This window comes from Cervus canadensis, chromosome 5, assembly GCF_019320065.1.
Source record: "Cervus canadensis isolate Bull #8, Minnesota chromosome 5, ASM1932006v1, whole genome shotgun sequence".
Taxonomy (NCBI): Eukaryota; Metazoa; Chordata; class Mammalia; order Artiodactyla; family Cervidae; genus Cervus; species Cervus canadensis.
Genome location: NC_057390.1, coordinates 76,583,536 through 76,609,336, shown reverse-complemented (window position 1 = coordinate 76,609,336; position 25,801 = coordinate 76,583,536). Strand labels below are relative to the sequence as shown.

The 25,801-nt window shown below is 43.7% G+C and overlaps 1 protein-coding gene across 1 annotated transcript in view; it reads left to right on the top strand.

Moving 5' to 3' along the window:
- Nucleotides 1-25,371, top strand: part of KCNS3 (potassium voltage-gated channel modifier subfamily S member 3) — a 37,917-nt gene extending 12,546 nt beyond the window's left edge. Inside the window, exons 3-4 of the mRNA XM_043469316.1 lie at nt 9,345-9,528; nt 23,373-25,371. Of these exons, the coding sequence (XP_043325251.1) occupies nt 23,432-24,907 (1,476 nt within the window). The 5' untranslated portion in view covers nt 9,345-9,528; nt 23,373-23,431 and the 3' untranslated portion in view covers nt 24,908-25,371. The remainder of the gene's footprint in view (nt 1-9,344; nt 9,529-23,372) is intronic.
- Nucleotides 25,372-25,801: the final 430 nt, after the last annotated feature.

The window sequence follows — 25,801 nt, the reverse complement described above, 5'->3', positions numbered from 1 at the left end:
AATGGGTTCAGGTGAGAACACTTAGAGAGGAACCTGACCTGCTATGCAGAGCTGTTACGATCATGTCAGCATTTTTAATGGCCACAGAGTATTCTTTGGCATGGCCACCTCCTAGTCTTATTTCATCATTCCCCTATCGATGGACTTTTAGGTTGCCTTTTTACTCTTATGAATAATTAATGATGCAGTGACATCCTTGTATCTACATCCTTGGACATGTGTCTGATTTATTTCCTCAGGATACATTCCAAAAGGTGAAACTGTGGTATTTTGTGATATACATTACTAGTGTCCTCCAGAAGATTTCCTTTAATCAGTTGACACCGCTACTGTCATTGCATGATAGATTCCCTCCCCGCCGCCCCGCCCCGTACCCACATGTTGGATGCATCAGTCATGTCATTGCAAACGTGGGGACAGAAAAGACTGAACTCAAAGTCTAAAGTCCCCAGGTGGGATGATTTTCCTGTTTCCTGGCTGCAGGCTGAACCCCTGCTTGTCAGCTATGAAGCTGGGGGACTCCTGCAATGTGGAGGGAGCCAGGGCGTTCCTCCCTGGGGCCAGTGGGATGGTGGCAGTCGTGGAGGAGGACCGCACTGGGGTCAGTGGCCGTGTGGTTTTGCTTTTCCTTATGAGGTGCACAGCCTTCCACAGGACCCTCCTTACCTTCCTGTCTGTGGGTTGTGTTTGAAGATGACTCAGCAGCGGCCTGCTGCCTTTTACTGCTCCCCAGGGGAGGTCGTCTAGGAACAGAACCCCGGGGGAGGACAGTGGTGTTCAGTTACCACGCTTGTAGCCCTTGGGGTTTCTGGGGATGGAATTGCATTCACTCATTCTGGATGGCCAAGAGAAGTATAATTTGTATTAACCTTTCAGATATCATTTAGAGGCCTTACTTTAGCAAGCACTTACTGGTTTTCTCTCTGAATACCAGAATCCCTATCAATTTATTTTTAATTCCTGAATATTTTAGACCCTGGGAAGCTTTCATTTTCTTCTTGAGACAGAGCAAAAGGAAGAAAAAAAAACTTTGTTAATTTAAAGATTTTTTCCTATTGACTTAAGGGATTTCTTTTTTAATGGCTTCTATATTTTATATTTTGGGCTTCCCTTGTGGCTCAGGTGGTGAAGTAGCCACCTGCAATGTGGGAGACCTGGGTTTGATCCCTGGGTTGGAAAGATCCCCTGGAGAAAGGAAAGGCTACCCACTCCAGTATTCTGGCCTGGAGAATTCCATGGCCTGTATAGTCCGTGGGGTCACAAAGAGTCAGACACGACTGAGCGACTTTCACTATCACTTTCATATTTTATTTATTTATTATTTTATTATTGAAGTATAATTGCTTTATAATGTTGTATTAGTTTCTGTTGTATGACAAAGTGAGTCATTTATGTGGATACATATATCCCTTCCCTCTTGAGCCTCCTTCTTGCTTCCCCCATCCCACCCCTCCAGCTCATTACAGAGCACCAACTGAGCTTCCTGTGCTATTCAGCAGCTTGCCACTAGCTGGTTTACACATAGTAGTCTATATATGTCAGTTCTAATCTCCCAGTTTGTCCCACCCTTCCCTTCCACATGTTCATTCTCCACTGAAATTTGATAATTTGGAAAAAATAAGTCATTTGGGGATATTCTTAGTAAACTACTTTCTGAATTAACTAGACAGGGTTGTATTATTCTGATTGCTTTGGATTATGGGATTTAAATATGATTTTGCTGGCACATTAAATTCTACTATGGTGGCCTGATTGCCTTATTTTAGCTTTATTTAAGCAAAACCCTTGACCACAGTTCTTACTAATGAAGCAAGTTAGAGGTAGGGTCAACTTTTACCTTTTCTTTGTACTCGTATTGCATCATTACTGTTAGATTTTATTGGGAATTGGTCTGTAGATGATGAATAGGGGCAAGACTACCAAACTGATTTTGTGGAAGATCAGCGTTTCCACAATTTTGGCAGATCTGATTAGGAGTGGGTGTGGCCAGCAGGAGCCGCCCCCCACAGGAAGTAGGCCACATCTTTGAAACTGTATGAATGTGTGGCCCTGGGTGTTATCCTAGCGCTGAAAATGTTAGCAAACAGAAGACCGACTCACAGAGAAAATCACTAATCTTTACACTAGACTCAAGATTCAAGTTGTGTGACGCATGCTTTGACTTTCAACAAAAGGTTAACCTTGCTTTTATCTTTCCTCATTTGCAAAATTTTGCTTGTCTGACACCAGAAATGCCAGGACTGAATTCTAAAGGAATAAGTGTTTGGGGGAAATTTCCCCAGCCCCTGTCAGCAGATGAAGTATTAGTACAATCTGTGGTTCTGACCTTTCTGAACTTCCAGCTCCCATATAGGTAGGAGTCTGAGGTATTTTTCACTCTGCTTGTTGATTTTGCTCTCAAGGGGACATTTGGCAGCATCTGGAGACACTGTGATTGTCACACCCTGGGGGGCAGGAAGGAGGTATACTGCTGGCATCTAGCAGGTAGAGTCCAGTGCCTGTGTGCATACTCAGTCGCTCAGTCATGCCTGACTCCTGTGACCCCATGGTCTGTAGCCCACCAGGCTCCTCTGTCCATGGAATTTCCCAGGCAAGAATACTGGAGTGGGTTTCCATTCCCTTCTCCAGGAAGGATCTTGCTCCTCCAGGGCATTTTCCCTACCCAGGGATCACACCTGTGTTGCCTGCATTGGCAGGTGGATTCTTTATGACCGAGCCACCTGGGAAGCCTTCGGGTAGAGATCAGAGATGCTGCTAAATGTCCTGTAGAGCATAGGACATCCCCCAGGAAAAAAGAATTATCTGGCCTCAAAATGTAATTAGTGCTGAGGCTAAGAGTCCCTGCTATAGAAGTTTGCAAGGTCAGCATGTGTCCAGGGAAATTGGCAGGTTGCTAGGAGGGTGCTTCAGGGTGTCATTTACCTGGTAACCTTATCACGGATTGGAGTCAGCTCTGTCTCAGACTTGCGACTTCAGAAACTCAGGTGTCCCAGAGCTGAGTAAATAAACTTCTGTTTGCTTTACTAAGTTCCACTCTTTAAATAGAAGTGGTGGACAGAGTGGACACTTGTGTCAGCTGCATAGCTTATTTGCTCTGTGTTGACAAGGAACCTGGGAACTGAAATCACCAGCAGGTGCCTCAAGGAGCTGAGAGTCAGAACAAGGGGAGATTTGGGGGTATGTAAAATGGCAACCCACTCCAGTATCATTGTCTGGAGAATCCCGTGGATGGAGGAGCCTGGTAGGCCACAGTCCACGGGTCGCAAAGAGTCCGACACGACTGAGCGATTTCACTTTCACTTTTTCACTTTCAATGATATCTGAGACTCTGAGCTCTGGAGACTTAAAACCCCACTCAAGATACATCATATCAGTGTTGGAGATGCTGTGTCTTCAGGATAAAACTCTTCTCCTGTAGAAAGTCCTGGAATGGGTCTTGGCAACCAATTTTGATTTTTGAAAATTTCTTTCTCTGCTTCCATTGCTGATCCTCTGCCTTTCATTATCCATATTGATTCTTTTAATTAATTTACTCTTTAGTCTTGTTGGTTTGGGGGAGAGGAATTGGCTAAAAACAAAAACAAAAACCTGTCAGGTGTCATTGTATAACAGAGACAATTAATTTGAAGATTGATATTAGGATACTGTCCCTAACTGCAGGCTTCTCAATCTTGTGGGTGGTGCTGAAGTGACAACATTTCAGAAGAATGTGAGCAGGGCAGTGACAGGTGCTCTCAGCATTCTCTAAAAACGCAGAGGACACAGACCTAGGCTGCAATATCACTTGGAGTGTCTGCTTTAAGTTCTTAGGCACTGGTTTTAAAGTTTAATTTTGGGAGAGCAACATTATTCCTGTGATTCTCTGGGAGAATGACGCAGGGCATTGTTATCAGTCTTGTGTACCGTCTGCTCGTCCGTTTGATGCTCCTCGTTCTGTTCCAAGATTGGATGTCAGGCCTCCGGGTGATGAAAGAGTCTGATCTGCCACTTAATCTTCACCTTTCCCCTCTCAGTATTGGAGGCGGTCATCGTGTTCATTTTTGAAAGCTGTAGTCAAACCAGCAGGAAATACAGCCAGGCTGGACGGGAGCCCAAGGATGCCACTAAGGGTCTCCCTTCGTCCTGTGAAGAGAGGAATTCTGCGGAGGCTGGAGATACTTGAATGAGCTTGATGTGTTTTGCCAGGATCCTACTGAATCACTCAACAAAGTCAGAAACCAGCATAAGTGCAAAATCACGAATGCTCCAGTCTTCTTTTTTTTGAACAGTTGCACACAGATAGGGATGATGGGAACATAGAAACAGAACCTTTAGTGGGATTGTTCAGCAGGAAGAGGGGAATGTGTCAGATGTACACATTTTTCTTCCCCTCAAACCTGCTGGTTTGGGCCATGTCTGCCCTCTCTCCCAATCCTTCCTTAATTTTCCCCAAAGGCTAGAAGAGGATCTTGATTTTCTATACTCACTGAAATCAGGCAGACCTACCTGAGCTTGAATCCCATCTCTGGTACTCACAGGTGTGGAGCTTTGGGCAAACAGTGTCTTTGAGCCTCAGTGTTCCACCAGTAAAATGGGAAGGTTCCTGGTGTGTTTTAGGGACTCGGAAAATGCTAGTTATCATTTTACATGGAGAGGTCACACCTAGTGTATGAATGCCGTAAGCAGGGGGTGAACTGACATAAATTCACATCAGTTCAGTTCAGGTCAGTCACTAAGTAGTGTCTGACTCTTTTCGACTCTATGGACTGCAGCACACCAGGACTCCCTGTCCATCACCAATTCCCGGAGTTTACTCAAACTCATGTCCATTGAGTTGGTGATGCCATCCAACCATCTCATCCCCTGTCGTCCCCTTCTCCTCCTGCCTTCAATCTTTCCCAGCATCAGGGTCTTTTCCAGTGAGTCAGTTCCTCACATCAGGTGGCCAAAGTATTGGAGTTTCAGCTTCAACATCAGTCCTTCCAATGACTATTCAGGACTGATTTCCTTGAGGATTGACTGGTTGGATCTCCTTGCAGTCCAAGGGACTCTGAAGTCTTCTCCAACACCAAAGTTCAAAAGCATCAATTCTTTGGCACTCAGCTTTCTTTCAGTGTCCAGTTCTCACATCCATACATGGCCACTGGAAAAAACATAGCCTTGACTAGATGAACCTTTGTTGGCAAAGTAATGTTTCTGCTTTTTAACATGCTCTCTAGGTTGGTCATAACTTTTCTTCCAAGGAACAAGTGTCTTTTAATTTCATGGCTGCAGTCACCATCTGCAGTGATTTTGGAGCCCAAGAAAATAAAATCTGCCACTGTTTCCACTGTTTCCCCATCTATTTACCATGAAGTGATGGGCCTGGATGCCATGATCTTAGTTTTCTGAATGTTGAGCTTTAAGCCAACTTTTTCACTCTCCTCTTTCACTTTCATCAAGAGGCTCTTTAGTTCTTCTTCACTTTCTGCCATAAGGGTGGTATCATCTGTATATCTGAGGTTATTGAATTTCTCCCAGCAGTCTTGATTCCAGCTTGTGCTTCATCCAGCCCAGTGTTTCTCATGATGTCCTCTGCCTATAAATTAAATAAGCATGGTGACAATATGCAGCCTTGATGTACTCCTTTCCTATTTGGAACCAGTCTGTTGTTCCATGTCTGGTTCTAACTGTTGCTTCCTGAACCGCATACAGATTTCTCAAGAGGCAGGTCAGGTGGTCTGGTATTCCTATCTCTTTCAGAGTTTTCCACAGCTTGTTGTTATCCACACAGTCAAAGGCTTTGGCATAGTCAATAAAGCAGAAATAAATGTTTTTCTGGAACTCTCTTGCTTTTTTGATGATCCATCAGATGTTGGCAATTCCTCTGCCTTTTCTAAAACCAGCTTGAACATCTGTAAGTTCACGGTTCATGTATTGCTGAAGCCTGGCTTAGAGAATTTTGAGCATTACTTTGCTAGATGAGTGCAACTGTGTGGTAGTTTGAGCATTCTTTGGCATTGCCTTTCTTTGGGATTAGAATGAAAACTGACCTTTTCCAGTCCTGTGGCCACTGCTGAGCTTTCCAAATTTGCTGGCATGTTGAGTGCAGCACTTTCACAGCATCATCTTTTAGGCTTTGAAATAGCTCAACTGGAATTCCATCATCTCCACTAGCTTTGTTCATAGTGATGCTTCCTAAGGCCCACCTGACTTCACATTCCAGGATGTCTGGCTCTAGGTGAGTGATCACACCACTGCGATTATCTGGGAAGATCATCGTGAAGATTTTTTTTGTATAGTTCTTTTGTGTATTCTTGCCACCTCTTCTTAATATCTTCTGCTTCTGTTAGGTCCATACCATTTCTGTTCTTTATTGAGCCCATCTCTGCATGAAATGTTCCTTTGGTATCTCTAATTTTCTTGAAGAAGTTTCTAGTCTTTCCCATTCTATTGTTTTCTTCTATTTCTTTGCACTGATCACTGAGGAAGGCTTTCTTATCCCTCCTTGCTATTCTTTGAAACTCTGCATTCAAATAAGACTGAGACAGAACTATGTTTGAGCATCTCCTGTGGAGGTACGGGTCGGCAGTGGTCTGCCGCAGGGACAGGGGCTCTGGGTGTGGGTATGGCATAAGTCCTCTTGGACGAGGTCGCCATTAACCCCAGTATAGAGCTGCCAGAACTTACATAAATTCATATAGAGAAGAATTGACTGATTTTACGTGTTTTCCAAAAACCTAGTCTTTTGGACAGTAATCATGGTGAGGGGAAATGAGGCAAGGTACAAGAATTCTGATTTTCAGGGAAAGAAGAGAGAAAAAGACAGGCTAGGATGTTGTTCATGCAGCAGACATTGATGCCCACTGGGCACCAGTTTCTGTAAAAATGATACATTTGGGTAAGGTCACAATCTGTCTCTGGACCAGCTCCATCCTGAGAAGGTGATGAGCCAGTGCCCAGCAGTGCTGAGGTTTCTCAGAAGTGCTGAATAGCCTAAGGGCTTTGTTGATTTTTTTTCTTCAGTAATTAATGTAGTCGTATCAAAGCTGTTTGTAGTTAGTTAATTATCTCCTAGCCAGATTAATCTTACCTTCCTTTAAAATGTGCTACTTTTGGAAAGGTGTCTGTTAGGGAAAGCAAGCCTATATTTGTGTGCTGTACCCTTTAAAAAAGGCATGACATTTCTACATTTCATGTGGAACACAAATATCTGAGACTAACCCTTTGAGGTGCTGCTGGGAGGCCGTGGAGGAGGAGGAGGAGGAGGAAGAGGAAGACGAAGATGAGGAGGAGGAGGTGGAGATGGAGAGGGGGAGGGGAAGGGGGAGGGGAAGGAGGAGGAAGAAGAGGAAGATGAGGAGGAGGGGGAGGACTGTAAGGACGAGGGGGAGGACTGTAAGGAGGAGGAGGGGGTGAATAAGGAGTAGATAGAGGGGGAGATGGAGAGGGGGAGAGGAGGAGAAGGGGGAGAGGAAGGAGGAGGAGGAAGAGAAAGATGAGAAGGAGGAAGGGGAGGATGGTAAGGGGGAGGAGAGGGAGAATAAGGAAGAGGAGGAGGTGGAGATGGAGAGGGGAAGGGGAGGGGAAGGAGGAGGAAGAAGAGGAAGATGAGGAGGAGGGGGAGGACTGTAAGGAGGAGGGGGAGGACTGTAAGGAGGAGGAGGGGGTGAATAAGGAGTAGATAGAGGGGGAGATGGAGAGGGGGAGAGGAGGAGAAGGGGGAGAGGAAGGAGGAGGAGGAAGAGAAAGATGAGAAGGAGGAAGGGGAGGATGGTAAGGGGGAGGAGGGGGAGAATAAGGAAGAGGAGAAGGTGGAGGGGGAGGGGGGAAAGGAGGAGAAGGGGGAGGGGGAGGACCGTGAGGGGGAGGAGGGGGAGAGTTAGGAGGAGGTGGAGGGGGAGATGAGGGGGGGAGGAGGTGAAGGGCGGAAGGAAAGGAGGAGGAGGCTAGCTCCTGAATTTTATTTATCCGTGTTGAAATTTCTCTACCTCTTTGCCAAAGGTCCCAATCACAGAAGTTCAGTGTGGGTAGAGCTGCACTTTTTCTGTATCCTTCCTCGTTGTCATCTCTATTAGAGGTGGAAATTTGCTGCAGGGTTGCTTTGGCCCTTGTTGGGACCGGCTTGTGGTTCCTGCTTTGCTTCCCACCCCGTTGCCCCCTGGATGTTGGTAGGACACCTCCACGTGTTTGTTCTTTGGTTTGGGTCCTGTGGGCTCCGAGATGGGGGAGAGGGCAGGCGCTGCATCTTGTCTGTAATCCCAATGCCTGGATAACATCAGGCAGCGCTTCGGCTATAATGAAAGTTTGCAGTGACTGACACAGCTGGAAGCGTGTCTTTCACTTCTTTCTGAAGCTCAGGATCAATCCTTTCTTCTTTATCTTCCCCATTTCCCCTTTGAACTTAGCATTGATTGGAAAACATGAAAATCAATAGGTAGATGCTTAGATACTACCATGGGAAGGCACCACCATGAGGCAAGGCTTACCTTGTTGGTAAGTAAAGTTTTTTTTTTTTTTGGCTTTCTTTAATTTATTCAGAGAGAAAAAATGAAGTTTATCCTCTTATTTTCATATTAACTCTCCCTCATACATAACACACACACTCACACACGCATTAACTAGAGAACTTTGATCTAGCATGTATAGTCATTTCTGATCTGCAAAAGATGACAGTGACCAGTGAAGCAACATTGAATTTGGCCAGCCTTTGAAACCTATTGATTTCAAATTAGAGAAGCAGTATTCATTCTGTTACTGCAGTCACACTCAAAACTTGGTCTCTAATATGGATTAAAGGTATTCAATTATAAGTTTATAAATGTTGTTGTTGTTCAGTTGCCAAGTCATGTCTGACTCTTTGTGACACCATGAACTGCAACAAGCCAGGCTTCCTTGTCCTTCACTATCTCCGGGAGTTTGCTCAGACTCATGTCCACTGAGCTGGTGATGCCTTCCCACCATCTCATCCCCTGTCACCCCCTTCTCCTGCCCTCAATCTTTCCCAACATCAGGGTTTTTTTATAAGTATATCCTTGATGAATTAGCTAGGAAAATGATGCTCCTGGAAGAAACAGTGTGGGAGGTGAGTGACTAATGTCCTAATTCTAGGACCTCATGTTATGGATGTTTTGTTGGCCTTGGGGTCAGTGGAGATGCCCCAGGTGTCCACTCCAGTCAAGATCTGAGTCCTGGAGCCTGAAAGTGGTTGTGAATCACTTTGTGATGTCTCTGTAGCTATGTGACCAAGGGGAGTGATGGGTCCCTGGGAATTTCACTGGGCTCTACGATAGGAGATCAATGCCCAGGGGATTGAGTCTGAGATAAAACTTCTTGGATGTGTTTTCTCCTTGGAGTTACAACATGACCAATACTTTCTTCTGCAGGTGAGAGTGATTTCCCAGCGATTGCTTCGGCTGGTACAACCAGAGAACAGGATTCTTTTTGGCCGCTAAATGCCTCTGTACCCCACACTTTCCGGTGAGGGGAGAAGGCCGGAGCTTCTTGGATGATGATGGACATTCCGCTGGGCAGGATGAGGGCAGAGTGTGTGACATCAACACCACAAGGGTAAGAGCTGGCTGTCTGGTGATTTCTCTGATGTCAGCATTTACCAAAGGAAGAGGAGAAAAACCTAGTGACAGAAATGAGGGTTAAACATCCAGGAGACTCTTCTGTTTGTAAAAATCCATGGGGCAGTTGGGGTAGATGATGAGGAAGGAGGGGAGAGGGCAGGCCTGGAAGGAGTGGAAGATCCTGTTGTCCACGTGGCCCACCTTCTTTTGTGGTTTGTAGTTCAGATTTGAAGAAGTGACACTCCTTACTGTGACAAGGCTCCATTTGTGTCCATTTGAGTTAGCCTGGCCTGAAATGAGGGCTATGGTGCTGGAGCTGAGAAGAATCTCACTCTGGTCCCAGATTGAGGACTTATTGGCAGTACTGGGCCCGGAGACACATTTTTGCTTGAGCTATATTGGTGGCTCAGACGGTAAAAGAATCTGCCTCCAGTTCAGGAGACCAGAGTTTGATCCCTGGGTTGAGAGGATCCACTGGAGAAAGAAATGGCAACCCTCTCCAGTATTCTTGACTGGGAAATCCCATGGACAGAGGATCTTGGTGGGCTGCAGTTTATGGGGTCCCAAAGAATTGGACACAACTGCACAACTGACACTTCCTATAGTGTTAAAAGCTTTTTGGATCAATTCTGATTAATGTTGAGATATCCCACATGAAAATTAAGATTTCTGGGTTTTCCAGGAACACTGTAAGATACACCCAGTTTGGCCTTCTGTCCTCAAGAAGGACTCATGCCGAGTAGCCTTTGTCTCTGAGATAAGCCTGGGTGGTTCACCACAGTCCCAACCAGCCCACTTCATTTGTGTAACTTGTTCGGTTGTTTGGTCACTGGAGGCATGTCATTTCACCATGCCTGATCTACAGCCTTCTGCTAGCTCTTTCACAAAAACAGTGTTTTTTTTTTGTTGTTGTTGTTGTTTTGTTTTTTTAAAAACAGTTTACAGAAAAATTGTGCAGAAATTGCTGAGTTCCCATGTATGCCCTCCTCTTATCCACACAGTTCATCCTACTTTTAACATCTTGCCTTGGTGCAGTGTTTATTACAATTGATAACCAATACTGACATATTATTATTGACTTAAGTCCATAGTGCATATTAGGGTTCACTCTTGGTGTGGAACTGTCTATGGGTTTTGACAAACATATAGTGGCATGTATGGACCATCACAGCATCATATAGGATAGTTTCACTGTCCCCAAATGCTCTGTGCTCAATCTGTTCACAGTGATAGTTTTTATTGATTCTTCCAGATCAAAATGAGTATCTTTCACTAGACCACGGGCAGTACTTAGCATAAGGGGCTGGGGCTGTGGTGATGACAAGACATGGTCCCCTGCATGGAAAAGCTTGGAGTCTGGTGACAGTAATGGTCAGAGTTGTGGAGGATAAAGAGAACTATAAAGGCAATAAAGAGAAGGATAAAGAGGGTAAAGATAACTATAAGGATATAAAGATAACTAAGGATAAAGAGATCTATAAAGGCACTGTAATCCCTTGGGGGTGGGGCAGTGCAGATAAAAGTGCACCTGAAAGGCTATGGAAGAAGGGGAACAGAGCTGGGAATTAAGGGCAGGGGGAATGATTCCTGTGGTGCAGATGCATTCAGTGCTCCAGCACACCACCTCTGGACCTCACCACGTCACCCTGACAGTGGTCTTTAGGGTCTTCTCCAGTGAGTTGGCTCTTCACATCAGGTGGCCAACTGTCTGCATGAGGGTTCCTCTATGTAATGTGACTCAGTTGGAGATGTAATGAAGTAGCTACTGGAGAGTTAAGTCTCCCGTTTTGTGGCAAAGTCCACATTTTTCCACTTTCTGGTTGAATATCTTTCACCTCTAGTTCTTTCCTTTTTACAAATAGGACAGATTTATGGCTTTTGGGTTCACTGAATTAGCCTTCTAAAGCAGCTCTCCCGCTTGGATATGAGCTGGGTGAGTTACAGGGATCCCTGGAGTTTGCAGAGGGAGTCAGCCATTCTAAATGGAATCTGGAGGAAATGAGCACCTCTCTAGTATGACTGTCCAGATGAAGGTGGCAAGAGAGAGAAAGGAGTAAGTAGGGGCAGGAACAAGGAGGTAGGGGGACTCACCTTTTTTTTTTGTTAGTTCTACCTATTTATTGCTACCAACCCATCTCCCTCCATCCCCCTCAAAATGCATGTGTGCTCAGTCTTGTGACTGCATGGACTACAGCCCTACCAGGCTCTTCTGTCCATGGAATTTTGCAGGCAAGGATACTGGACTGGGTTGCCGTTTCCTTCTCTAGTTCAGTTCGGTTCAGTTCAGTCACTCAGTCGTGTCCGACTCTTTGAGATCCCATGAATCGCAGCACGCCAGGCCTCCCTGTCCATCACCAACTCCTACAGTTTACTCAAACTCATGCCCATCGAGTTGGTGATGCCATCCAGCCATCTCATCCTCTGTCGTCCCCGTCTCCTCCTGCCCCCAATCCCTCCCAGCATCAGGGTCTTTTCCAATGAGTCAACTCTTGGCGTGAGGTGGCCAAAGTATTGGAGTTTCAGCTACAGCATCAGTCCTTCCAATGAACACCCAGGACTGATCTCCTTCAGAATGGACTGGTTGAATCTCCTTGCAGTCCAAGGGACTCTCAAGAGTCTTCTCCAACACCACAGTTCAAAAGCATCAATTTTTCGGCGCTCAGCTTTCTTCACAGTCCAACTCTCACATCCATACATGACCACTGGAAAAACCATAGCCTTGACCAGACGGACCTTTGTTGGCAAAGTAATGTCTCTGCTTTTTAATATGCTATCTAGGTTGGTCATCACTTTCCTTCCAAGGAGTAAGCATCTTTTAATTTCATGGCTGCAGTCAGCATCCGCAGTGATTTTGGAGCTCAAAAAAATAAAGTCTGACACTGTTTCTACTGTCTCCCCATCTATTTCCCATGAGGTGATGGGACCAGATGTCATGATCTTAGTTTTCTGAATGTTAAGCTTTAAGCCAACTTTTTCACTCTCCTCTTTCACTTTCATCAAGAGGCTTTTTAGTTTCTCTTCACTCTCTGCCATAAGGGTGATGTCATCTTCATATCTGAGGTTATTGATATTTCTCCTGGCAATCTTGATTCCAGCTTGTGCTTCTTCCAGCCCAGCATTTCTCATGATGTACTCTGCATATAAGTTAAATAAGCAGGGTGACAAATATACAGCCTTGACGTACTCCTTTTCCTATTTGGAACCAGTCTGTTGTTCCATGTCCAGTTCTAACTGTTGCTTCCTGACCTGCATACAGGTTTCTCAAGAGGCAGGTCAGGTGGTCTGATATTCCCATCTCTTTCAGAATTTTCCACAGTTTATTGTGATCCACACAGTCGAAGACTCTGGCGTAGTCAATAAAGCGGAAATAGATGTTTTTCTGGAACTCTCTTGCTTTTTGAATGATCCAGCGGATATTGACAACTTGATCTCTGGTTCCTCTGCCTTTTCTAAAACCAGCTTGAACATCTGTAAGTTCTCGGTTCATGTATTGCTGAAGCCTGGCTTGGAGAATTTTGAGCATTACTTTACTATCTCCAGGGGACTCTTATTTTACTCTCTTATTTTTGAAATAAGGTTTTACATGTATCTTATGCTTTGTGTTTTCAGAAGACTTTTGTGTTTGTTATCATATCATCAAAGTGTGTCCATCATCTTTTATTGATCAAGAACCTCCCATCCAAGGTCACAGACCTGGGAAGTGGCACTTCAGGCACAAGTTTTTAGAGTCTTAACCTTGTCTTCTTTTCTTTAGGTGCTTCTGATAGTTCAGCCTGGATAAGGGGACCTGGTGGGTTGATTTCTTTCAGTGCAACAATTAAAAGTTGGGTTTGGGTTATGAATCTTCTGAATTAGGGTGACCGGGGACCTATGCCACTGGTGTGTTGTCAGCTGCACGTAATGCTGTTGGAACACGGATGTGGAAGAGACCAGGAGGGAGTTTCCTTGCTCTGCTTGGCCAGTGGGACTGACTTTACATCCAGGCTTCCTCATAGGCTGGGAAGAACCATTTGGAAGACTACTGGGGGGATTGGCTCCACTTAGAAGCCTCAGGAAACCCAGGAAATGCTGATCCCTGCAAACAAAGACTTAAATCTAGAAGGCTCTTTGAGGCTTTATATGGCCTGCACATTGGCTCTGGGCATGTCTTTCTAGGTGTCTCTTAAAGAGTTATTTCTTTCTCAGGATTGTGCTGTAAAAAGACACTCTGATCCACAAAGATCTGAATCAAGGACCACTAGCATCTCCATTTCCAAATCCACAGTCAAGGTGGACCATGCAATGCCTCTGACATTTCATTATACTTTCTGCTCCTCTGTGACCCAACACTGACTTCTGATTTTCTTTTCCTTACATGCTACCCACCCCAGTGCATGGGGAGCTTGCTCTGGGAGAAGGTCCTCACCAGGGAAGGCTCCTGCTGAGAGGATGCTCAATACTTGGGTGTGGATGGAATTTAGGTTTTCACTTCTGTTTACATTTGTTTCATTTTATTTGGAATATTCCCACACAGCATGGCTGGAAATAGAATTTAGCATGATGGTAAAGAATCTGCCCACAGTGCAGGAGACCAGGGTTTGATCCCTGGGTTGGGAAGATCCCCTGGAGGAGGGCATGGCAACCCACTCCAGTATTCTTGCCTAGAGGATTCCCATGGACAGAAGAACCTGGTGGGCTAGAGTCCATGAGGTCACACAGAGTCGGACATGACTGATCGACTAAGCACAGCACAGCACCCTTTTTTTTTTTTTTTTTTGAAACATAAAGGTGCATTTATTCGCATCCATGCCATCTAATCTACTGAATACAGTAATCAGGACTGGAAAAGGGAAGAATTAAACCTAAATAAAAACAAAAACACTGGGACGTCCGTCCCTTGCACTGGGAGTCAGTTCAGAAGAATCTGTGTGCTGGCACGCCAGTCTCCTCCCTGAGAAGCACGCTTCGTTCTCCGTTCTCCTCCGGCATGTTCGTCTCTCTCAGTTAAGGCCTGGACAGTGTCAGGGCGGTGGCCACACCTGTTCTGGAGCTGTGGGCTGGCAGGAGCTGGGCCCCAGGCCATCAGTCAACCGAGGGCTCGGGCAGTGTGGGGTCAGACTCCCAGCTGCTCAGTTCCGCCATCTGCCTCTGGAGCTGCTCCACCGTCTGCAGCAGCGCTGACCTCTCCAGCTCCAAGGCCAAGGTCGCCTGTTTCAGCACCCTTTTAAAAAACATATATGATTTTTCTTTGAAAGTTAATAGAATGAAATACAGCTTTTCCAGATGATTATTCCATAAAGATGACATTAATTATGCAGAAAAATGCCCCCCCCCCTTCTCCCTCGATGATAGAACTAATGTAGATTTTGGACAAGTGGGAAGGACAGAAGAATCTAGGGTTTTTTTTTGTTTGTTTGTTTGTTTGTTTACTTTTATGGAATTGATTTTAAAGAATGGTTCTGCCCAATAAAGCAAGTAGAAATGGCTTGTATTTATTATGCCTTTCTTACTTTTTTGAGCAAATCAAGTGTGTTATCAAAGCCACCTATGCACATTGTGCATGGACATGTGTCAACCTTTAAAAGACATAGTTTTGAGAGCATTTATAAAGTGAGTTTGAGAGCATGAAGCAGAGAGAGTGGTAAGAGGTTAATGGCTTTGGAAAGGCTTTATAGATGCCACTTGGAGAGAAGTAGATCAACGTGGTGTTTAGTTTAAGCTGCCAGAAAATATCTTGGATTTTCGACATCTTTTTTCTTTCTTTTCAATCTTACAATCACCCTGAGTAATTTGTATTGATAGTAGACAGGAGGATTGATGTAATGAAATGAAGCTCTTGAGGAAGAAAGTGAAAATAGCACTTGAGTTTTCTACCTCGTGGCCAGATGCCTTTGGTACACATAGATGTGCCTGATCAGAGACCGCATGTATCCTTGACATGCTAGTACCAAATCCCTTACCAGAGTATATAGCATTCTTTATTGAGGCTGACTGATAAAATATATAAAATTGAAGACCAATCAGTTAAAGACCTTCCTCCTTCCAGTTAAAAAAGTTAAATGTTTGAAGCATAGTGGAAAAAGTTTGCCCTATAAATCTGTATAATGTTGGCTAAATCCTGAGCCTCAGGTTTCGCTATTTGTGACATGGGGTATAAGATCTACCGCTAGGACTGCGGGAGAAGTAAATGAAGTCATTCATTCAATGATAATTACTCATTGCTTATACTGAGGTACTACGTGAGTTGCTGGAAATTAAAGGGTGCACAATAATGTATCTGAAAACATGTATCACAGTGCATAGCCACACAAGGTACTTAGTAGATTTTTCTTAAAACATTTTTTTGATGGAGAATTTTAATATGTACAAAAAAAGAGAGACTAATTTGTTAAATTCCTCTATACCTGTCACTCAGCTAAAATAATTGTCATAATTATTAATTCATAGCCATCCTGTATGATCAGTGACTCCTCCCTCTCCTCCCATCCCCACACCAATGAATTATTTTGAAGTAAATTCTCAGTGCAGTAAAAATTTATCCATAAAATCTTAGCATATATTTCCAAAAGATAAAGGTATTTTTATCTTTTGGCACAATTACAATACCATTAACACATTGAAAAATTGAACAATTATAGTTTTACATTATCAAGTGTCTAGTTTAGCGTTCAGATACTCCTGATTTTCATATATATGTTTTTGAAAGCATTTGGCTAGCTTGAATCAGTATCCACACAAAGCCACACACTGAATCTATTTGATGTGTCATTTATTTGATCCATCATTTGTCCTGTATAATTTCCCACAGTCTGGTTTTTGCTGATTGCATCCCTATAGTGTCTTTGAACGTGTTCCTCTGAAATGTCCTATTTGATTTTAACTGTTAGACCTAGAGCTAGATCAAATTTATGTCTTATTTTATTTTTTGGCTGGGATAGTTTAGAATTGTGTATGCATTTGCATCAGGAGGCACATTCTGTCCTGTCTCTTTTTGTTACACTGGCTTGAGCAGTGAGTTCAGGTATTGTTCCTCTGAACTAACCATTGTGGAGTTCCCTATTCGGTTTTTAACTGGGTTTTAGCAGCCGTTTATGAGCACACGCAGATCTGTTATTTTATTATGAGTTGCACAATGGTGAGATTTTAATTCTATCATTCCTTCACTGTTTTCCAAATTGGTCACCCATTTTCCACTACAACTCATTATACCTTCGAAGATTCTGATTTCTCTGCATCGTTCACAAACACTTACTGTGTTATAACAATAAGACTGCTATTATTATTACTTTTTGATTATATCCATCCTAGTTTTGTGAATGGTATCTCCACTGTGGATTTCTGACTTGTGATCTGTTTCCTAGTGAACAATGATGTGAACATCTTTTCATGTTATTTTTTTGCCATATATATCTTTGAAGAAATATCTATTAAGATCCTTTTGACCCGATTTCTTTTTACTGTTTTAAAGAAGTTTTAAAATTTTAAAATCTATCTGGAGATCTAGACTCTATTACGATCTATCGAGTCAAGTCAAGTGTTAGTCACTAGTTGTGTCTGACTCTTTGCGACCTCTTGGACCACCAGGTCTCTGTCCATGGAATTCTCCAGGCTAAGAATTCTGAAGTGGGTTGCCATTCCCTTCTCCAGGGGATCTTCCTGACCCAGGATTGCCAAACTCGTGCTCCTGCATTGAAGGCACAGATTCTTACCATCTGAGTGAGCCCCGGTGAAGCCCAATATACTTGCACAAATATTTTCCTCCTAATTTGTGGGCAGTTTGCTCAGTAGTCCAAATTCCCCTTTCATAAGAGTTCCCTCCAATTTTTTGTGTTCCGTATTGCAGTATGCAAAAGTAACTTGCTTCCCCACATACCTTACTAAGAGAGTATGTAGCCCTCAATTTTTTGATTTTTTTTCCAATTTGGGTATTAGATATGATTTGGTGTTGATAGTCGCTTAAGTCATGGTTCGACTCTTTTGTGACCCCATGGTCGAAGCCCTCCAGGCTCCTCTGATCCATGGCACCTTTTCCCAGGCAAGAAACGGAGTGGGTTGCCATTGCATTCGTCAGGGGATCTTCCTGACCCAGGGATTGAACTCACGTCTCCTGCTTGGCAGGTAGGGATCTTCCTGACCCAGGGATTGAACTCACGTCTCCTGCTTGGCAGGTAAATTCTTTACCACTGAACTACCTGGGAAGCCTGTTAGATATGATACTGCTCCGTAATTTTAATGTGCATTTATCTTGCTATGAGCAAGGTAGAACATTGTTTTCCTGTTTTAAGACCCATTGACATTTTTTTGGTAAACTGTCTTCATATCTGGCCCATTTTTCTATATTGTTTTTCTCTTTTTCTTCTCTGTCTAAAGCCTTTTATATGCTAGGTATATTAACCACTTGTCTGTGATATAAGTGGCAAATATTTTTTTAACATTGCATATGGCATGGTTTTCTATACCAAAATTTTACTTTTATATAATCAAAACTTTTTTTGTGTGTTTTTAGTCAAAATTAAAGAGATTTGTCTCACTTATAGAGGAATTGACCCAAATCTTTATTTAGTACGTGTATAATTCTCTAACTATGGTTCACACTATATGTATATTATATACATTCCTTTATAGGTACATTTATGTATGGCTTCATGTATAAAATATATATAACTATATATAAGGTATACTATAAGTATATATTAAATATATATATGGATGTATAAATATACCTTTGACACAGTATTTTCTGAATGGGGGTGAACAATGCTGTTAAATGCTGGTGTGAATATAGCAGTCTTGCAAATGTTCATCATCTGCTTTCCTTACTTACCTCTTCGAGTGGGTGAACCAGCACACTGCCGAGCAGGGAGCCCTGGCTTGAGTTTTGCTCTAACCCTTAATAGCTGTGTGATGCCCATCTCTTCTAATCCTGCTTCCTCACCTGCAAAATCTCAAGGTAATTGTGAGGAGCAGATGATACAAGGACTGATTTTAATTGGCCAGGGACTAGCTTCATGTAAGGGAAACTTGCTATGGTTTATAAAGGTGAGGTCTTCTTCTTCCCTGCTCTCCATAGGCTGCTGTGGGCCAGACGCAGCCAAGGAAACCAACAATGTACTCTGGCAGCCATGATGTAGAGAATCTCATCTTGTCCTCTGAGCTGAAGCATTTGATCTGATATAGAGATGCTTTCTTTTTTCTCTCCTCTAAAATCCCATAATGAGAGATCCCTGGTTTTATGATAAGTGTTGCTATTGTGATTAGGCTTTGTGGAATGAGGGCTTCCCTGGTGGCTCAGGTGGTAAAGAATCTGCCTGCCAAGCAGGAGACCCAGGTTTGATCCCTGGGTTGGGAAGATTCCCTTGGAGGAGGGAATGGCAACCCACTCCAGTATTCTTGCCTAGAGAATTTCATGGACAGAGGAGTCTGGCAGGCTGTAGTCCATGGGGTCAAAAAGAGTTGGACATGACTGAGCGACTAACACTTTTTGTGGAATGCGTGGACGTCAGAACAGGCTCCTTTTTATTGGCATAGGATGAATACAAAGCAAGGAGGACAGAACAGGAAGACAGCTATTATGGTTGATAACAATGTTCTTTTGAAAAGTGATTTTGGAACAGTTGGGAAATGGATGGCACACTCTCTGATTATGAGACTGACTTCAGCAGGTTGTATCATGAAGGGAGACTGTGGCTTTCAACCATTGTGGGGTTCCGGGAAAGCCAAGGAGATAAAAAATAATCCACCAGAAGAAAATGTCCATGAAACCTTTAATGCTAGCTTAGCTAAAACTCGTTCCTTGGAACATTTTACTCTTGTACTTGCCATGAACATAAGCTTGCTTTCAGAGATCTGAGGTTCCATAAATATTTGGACCACACCATGAGCTCTGATTTAGGCCTTTCAAAGAAGATCTCTAACTAAAAATAGAAAGCTGAGGCAGGAAAAAATCATGTCTTTCAGAGAGGTCAGCACATCTGTGAAGTGTTTTGCTATGCCAGGCTGTGGTCTCTGGTTTCACGGGAACATTGTCAGTGCTGGTGAGTCCAGAGCAAATGGAGCAAATAGCCTTGTATTCTCTCTCACAGTGAGCTTCCTCCTAGGGTGGATGGCAGAGGGCTGAGTTTTCAGACTGTGTTCTCTGGAGTGTCCTTTTCAGAGGTGGAATCTCTTGTCTCGCTGACAGCTTTGTCTCTTTGTAAACATAAGGACAAGAAATTCCTACCTGACCTTTATGTTTCCTCTAATGATGTCATCCGGTTGTGCAGAGTTGAAAACACATCTTCCTTTAGTCTTTCTTCTTCCTTATCTTTTTCTTCCAGTCAATGACCAAGTCCTCTTGATTCTACTTTATTTTTTGTTCAGTCACTAAGTCGTGTTCGACTCTTTGCAACCCCATGAACTTCAGCATACCAGCCTTCCCTGTCCTTCACTGTCTCCCGGAGCTTGCTCAAACTCATATCCATTGTGTCAGTGATGCCATCCAACCATGTCATTCTCTGTCACCGCCTTCTCCTCCTGCCTTCAGTCTTTCTCATCATCAAGGTCTTTTCCAGTGAGTCAGCCCTTCACATCAGATTGCCAAAGTATTGGAGCTTCAGCTTCAGCATCAGTCCTTCCAATGAATATTCAGGTTTGATTTCCTTTAAGATTGACGGGTTTGATCTCCTTGCTGTCCAAGGGACTCTCCAATTTTCTCCAGCACCACAGTTCAAAAGCATCAATTCTTTGGCAATCAGCTTTCTTTATGGTCCAGCTCTCACATCCATACATGATTACTGGAAAAACTTTAGCTTTGACTATATGGCCCTTTGTTGGCAAAGTGATATCTCTGCTTCTTAATACCCTGTCTAGGTTTATCATTGCTTTTCTTGAAAGAAGCAAGTGTCTTTTAATTTTGTGGCTATGGTCACCATCTGCAGTGATTTTGTAGCCTAGGAAAATAAAATCTGTCACTGTTTCCACTTTTTACCTTTCTATTTGCCATGAAGTGATGGGACTGAATGTTATGATCTTAGTTTTTTGAATGTTGAGCTTTAAGTCAGTTTTTTTACTCTCCTCTTTCACCTTCATCAAGAGGCTCTTTAGTTCCTCTTCACTTTCTGCCATTAAAGTGGTATCGTCTGCATGTCTGTGGTTATTGATATTTCCCTTGGCAGTCTTGATTCCAGTTTGTGAGTCATCCAGCCTATCATCTTGTATGATGCATGCTGTATATAAGTTAAATAAGCAGAGTGACAATATACAGCATTCATATGCTGCTTTCCCAATTTTGAACTAGTCCATTGTTCCTTGTCCAGTTCTAACTGTTCCTTCTTGTCCTGCATGCAGGTTTCGCAGGAGGGCAGGTAAGGTGATCTGGTATTCCCATCTCTTTAAGAATTTTCCACAGTTTGTTGTGATCCACACAGTCAAAGGCTTTAGCATAGTAAATGAAGCAGAAGTAGATGTTTTTTTGGGATTCCCTTGCTTTTTCTATGATCCAGTGGATGTTGGCAATTTGATCTCTGATTCCTCTTGCCTTTTCTAATCCTGCTTGAACATCTGGAAGTTCTATGTTCACATACTGCTGAAGCCTAGCTTGGAGAATTTTGAGCATTACCTTGCTAGCATGTAAAATGAGTGCAGTTCATGGTAATTTGAACATTCTTTGGCATTGCCTTTCTTTGGGATTGGAATGAAAACTGACCTTTTTCCAGTTCTGTGGCCACTGCTGAGTTTTCCAAATTTGCTGGCATATTGAGTGGAGCCCTTTCACAGCTATAAACTTCTTAAATTTGTCACCTCCTCTTTGTACACACCACTGCTGTCTAAGTTTGCACCCTCTCACCTGTTCTGTTGTAACCCTACCTCCTTAGCCCCAGTCATTTCTGCCAACAGTCTTCTATCTTGCTGTCAGTGGGGTCTTTCTAAGTTATAGTCACAAATACAGCCATGTCTACTTATTGATTAAGGTGATTTAGCAATCTTATCTACAGGATCAAGTCCAGACTCTTTATTTTATTTTTTTTTAAATATATTTTTTTTGATGTGGACCATTTTTAAAGTACGTGAATTTTGTTACAGTATTGCTTCTCTTTCATGTTTTGTTTTTTCTTGCCACAAGGCATGTGGGATCTTAGCTCCTCAACCAGGGATCCAGCCTGCACAACCTGCATCAGAAGGAGAAGTCTTAGTCACTGGACCACCAGGGAAGTCCCATGTCTAGACTCTTTAGATTGATTCACAATTTTCCTCACAGTCTGACTTATCCCCACCTTTTGATGCCCAATGTTGGGAATGTCCTTTGCTCTCATTGCTCAGCTCAGATTAAACCTTTAACATTTACTTGAATAGAACCTCTGCTATGAAGCTTCTCCAGACAGAGGTCATTGGTGTTTTCCCGGTTACCCCAAGGATGCTTGACTCACTTCGGTCATAATACTACCTACATTGGGTTATTGGATTATAATAAGGAAAAAAACCAGAAAGGGGTGGGAGGGATATGTGTGTAGTGGACATAGCATGGGCTTTGGAGTTTATCAACCTGTGTTTAAATCATGACTTTACCATTCGCTTATCTTGTGATCTTGGACTTAACTTCTCTGAGTGTTTATTTTCCTCTATGCCTACTGTGTAGTATTGAAAGGATGAAATCACATGATATATGCAGAAATTTATTAGTACTTGGTTGGAACTCAGTACACGACAGTCTCCTACTTTTCTTTTATTTGCATCATCAGCTCTGAGGAATCAGCATTGTATTGGATGATGGTCAAAACCTATTATTTTCTCTCTGAGAAACAGTTTTGGTACATCTTGGTTAGAGTCAAGACTAAAATAGCCTGTATATGCTGGGCCAGTATAGACTTGAGTATCAAAGATTGGGAGTGTGTAGGAGACTGTTTGTGAAGGGAGGAAGGAGATGGCAGAGGAGCATAGTTGTATCAGGAAACTGATACTGCAATTAACTTAAAAAGGTTTCCCTAAGTCACTTTCTTCCCTCGTGGATGTACCTGAAACCCCATCCCAGGAAGTGTAACTGTATCTTTAAGATACTAATGGGACAAGGAGGTAATTATATCCTCTTGATTGCCCACATCCAAATATGGGGAATAGAGCTTTCCCTAAAATGAGTGAAACATGGGAGTGTAAGAGGAAACCTGCATCTTTTGTAAGAGCTGATCTGAGCCCCAATGATGTGTGGCTTGTGTACGAGGTGCAGAGCAGAGAGCTGTTCCTAAGGGTGCTTGACCGAGCCCTAGGGACCAGGAGAGATGAGCTACAAGCCAGGCAGCAAATAGCCTGCCATGTCTGAACTGAGCATTTCCAAATGAAGAAGCCTCGTGCTTGAGGCTGGAGATGCTTGTATTGCGTAAGTGATCTCAAATGCATTGCTTTTAGGGTATGGCATGATATTATGAATGCTTCAAAAATAGAGAAATAGGAATTGGAAATTCATAAAAATTATATGGCAGTCTTTTCCAAAAAAATGGATATATAAACCCATTTTTAAAAAACCCAAAACCTATTTTATGTTGAATTTCTTCTAGTCAAAAGGGGATAGTGTATTCTTTTTTATTCTGTTTTCTGTTTTGCTTTCTTTTTTTTTTTTTTAATGGTATGTAGTCTTTCTTTTTTAATAAGATTACTTCTGTTTCATTTATTTATTTTTTCTGGTTGAGTCATGTGGGATCTCAGTTCCCCAACCAGGGATCTAATCCACACCCCCTGCGTTGGAGGCGTGGCGTCCCAACCCCTGGACCGCCAGGAAAGTCCCTCTGTTTTTGCTTTTAATGTAGCCCATCATCCTGGAAAGGGCAGATTAAAAATAAGCTTGGCACGGCTGCTCGGAACAGGGCTCATGCCGTCTTGTGTTCCTTCCAGGGCCAGCGTGAACTCCCTCGTCTCCCTTCCCAGCCAGCTCTCCACCGCCTGGATCCACCATGGTGTTTGGTGAGTTTTTCCATCGCCCTGGACCAGACGAGGAACTTGTCAACTTGAACGTGGGGGGCTTTAAGCAGACGGTCGACCAGAGCACCCTCCTGCGCTTCCCTCACACCAGACTCGGGAAGCTGCTCAGCTGCCACTCGGAAGAGGCCATCCTGGAACTGTGCGATGACTACAGCGTGGCCGATAAGGAGTACTACTTTGATCGCAACCCCTCGCTGTTCAGATACGTCTTGAACTTCTATTACACGGGGAAGCTGCACGTCATGGAGGAGCTGTGTGTGTTCTCATTCTGCCAGGAGATCGAGTACTGGGGCATCAACGAGCTCTTCCTGGATTCCTGCTGCAGTAATCGCTACCAGGAGCGCAAGGAGGAGAACCACGAGAAGGACTGGGACCAGAAGAGCAACGACGTGAGTACCGACTCTTCCTTCGAAGAGTCGTCTCTGTTTGAGAAGGAGCTGGAGAAGTTTGACAAGCTGCGATTCGGCCAGCTCCGGAAGAAGATTTGGATTCGGATGGAGAACCCAGCCTACTGCCTGTCGGCCAAGCTCATCGCCATCTCCTCCCTGAGCGTGGTGCTGGCCTCCATCGTGGCCATGTGCATCCACAGCATGTCGGAGTTCCAGAACGAGGATGGGGAGGTGGACGACCCCGTGCTGGAAGGTGTGGAGATCGCGTGCATCGCCTGGTTCACGGGTGAGCTGGCCATCCGGCTGGTTACCGCTCCCTGTCAAAAGAAATTCTGGAAGAACCCTCTGAACATAATTGACTTCGTGTCCATCGTTCCCTTTTATGCCACATTGGCTGTAGACACCAAGGAGGAAGAGAGTGAGGACATAGAGAACATGGGCAAAGTGGTCCAGATCCTCAGGCTCATGAGGATTTTCCGAATTCTCAAGCTTGCCCGGCACTCGGTGGGACTTCGGTCTCTCGGTGCCACACTGAGGCATAGCTACCATGAAGTTGGCCTGCTGCTTCTCTTCCTGTCGGTGGGCATCTCTATCTTTTCTGTGCTTATCTACTCCGTGGAGAAAGACGACCACACCTCCAGCCTCACCAGCATCCCCGTCTGCTGGTGGTGGGCCACCATAAGCATGACGACCGTGGGCTATGGAGACACCCACCCGGTCACCTTGGTGGGAAAGCTGATCGCCAGCACATGCATCATCTGTGGCATCTTGGTGGTGGCCCTTCCCATCACCATTATCTTCAACAAGTTCTCCAAGTACTACCAGAAGCAAAAGGACATCGATGTGGACCAGTGTAGTGAGGACCCACCAGAGAAGTGTCAGGAGCTCCCTTACTTTAACATTAGAGACATTTATGCCCAGCGGATGCACGCCTTCATCACCAGTCTCTCTTCGGTGGGAATTGTGGTGAGCGACCCTGACTCCACAGACGCTTCAAGCATTGAAGACAACGAGGATGTTTATAACACAGCATCCTTGGAGAATTGCCCCCCAACGTGAGCAGGGACCTTTGTGCCTGGACCTTGTGTCCCTTCCCGATGTTAGGTTAACACAGCTTTATCAACCTTAATGGGTTCGTTAAAATCATTTACTTCTCAGGGTGTACTCTTCAGCCATAGTTGGACATTTCATTGCTCTGAAATGATAGAAACGTCTTTATTTTTCTCAGTGAGGCGAATGAAATGCCTTGCTCTGAAATTTATTTTTTACAAGAGAGTTGTGATATGATTTTGATTTTGCAAAAAAATATTATGGTATATGGTATTGGGTGGGATTTCTTGCTGCGGCTTCTGTATCATTCTGTGTTTATCATTTACTCACATTGAGCTAACTAACAAGTAGAATCAAAGGCCCAGCTGGAGGCTACATGCATGTAAGATCCACAAAATGAGACAATGCATGTCAATCCATGTTCACGTTCTAGACGTGGACAATAGGAGCCTAATAAATTGCCTAATTCAGTACAGAGAATGTCTTGGTGGTATGTTTTTATGTAAAATAACTATATTTCAATACATTCACAATCCACGTGGGAGGGAAAATGCTCTTTTTAGCACATCAAGAGCCCTTTCTGTATATTTTTGAATTTTGGCTATACATCATCAGTGGGCTAGTTCTTCTATTCAGTAGAGTTGGTGGAGGTTGGCAGGTGGAAGGGTCATGTTCATGATTAAACCACACTTTGCAGTGTAACCTGATTATGCATGTACACGTTTAGGACATACTCAAATTGGTATATGTGCATGAAACATGTGCCCCTACAGATCTGTTTCCCGTATTTATTTTCTAATTTTTAACTGCTAGAATAAAACCTCATCACCTGAAAATTATGGAGCAGAGTAAACTTACACACTCACAGACAGAGATAACATTCAGTGACTGGAAGGAAAGAGA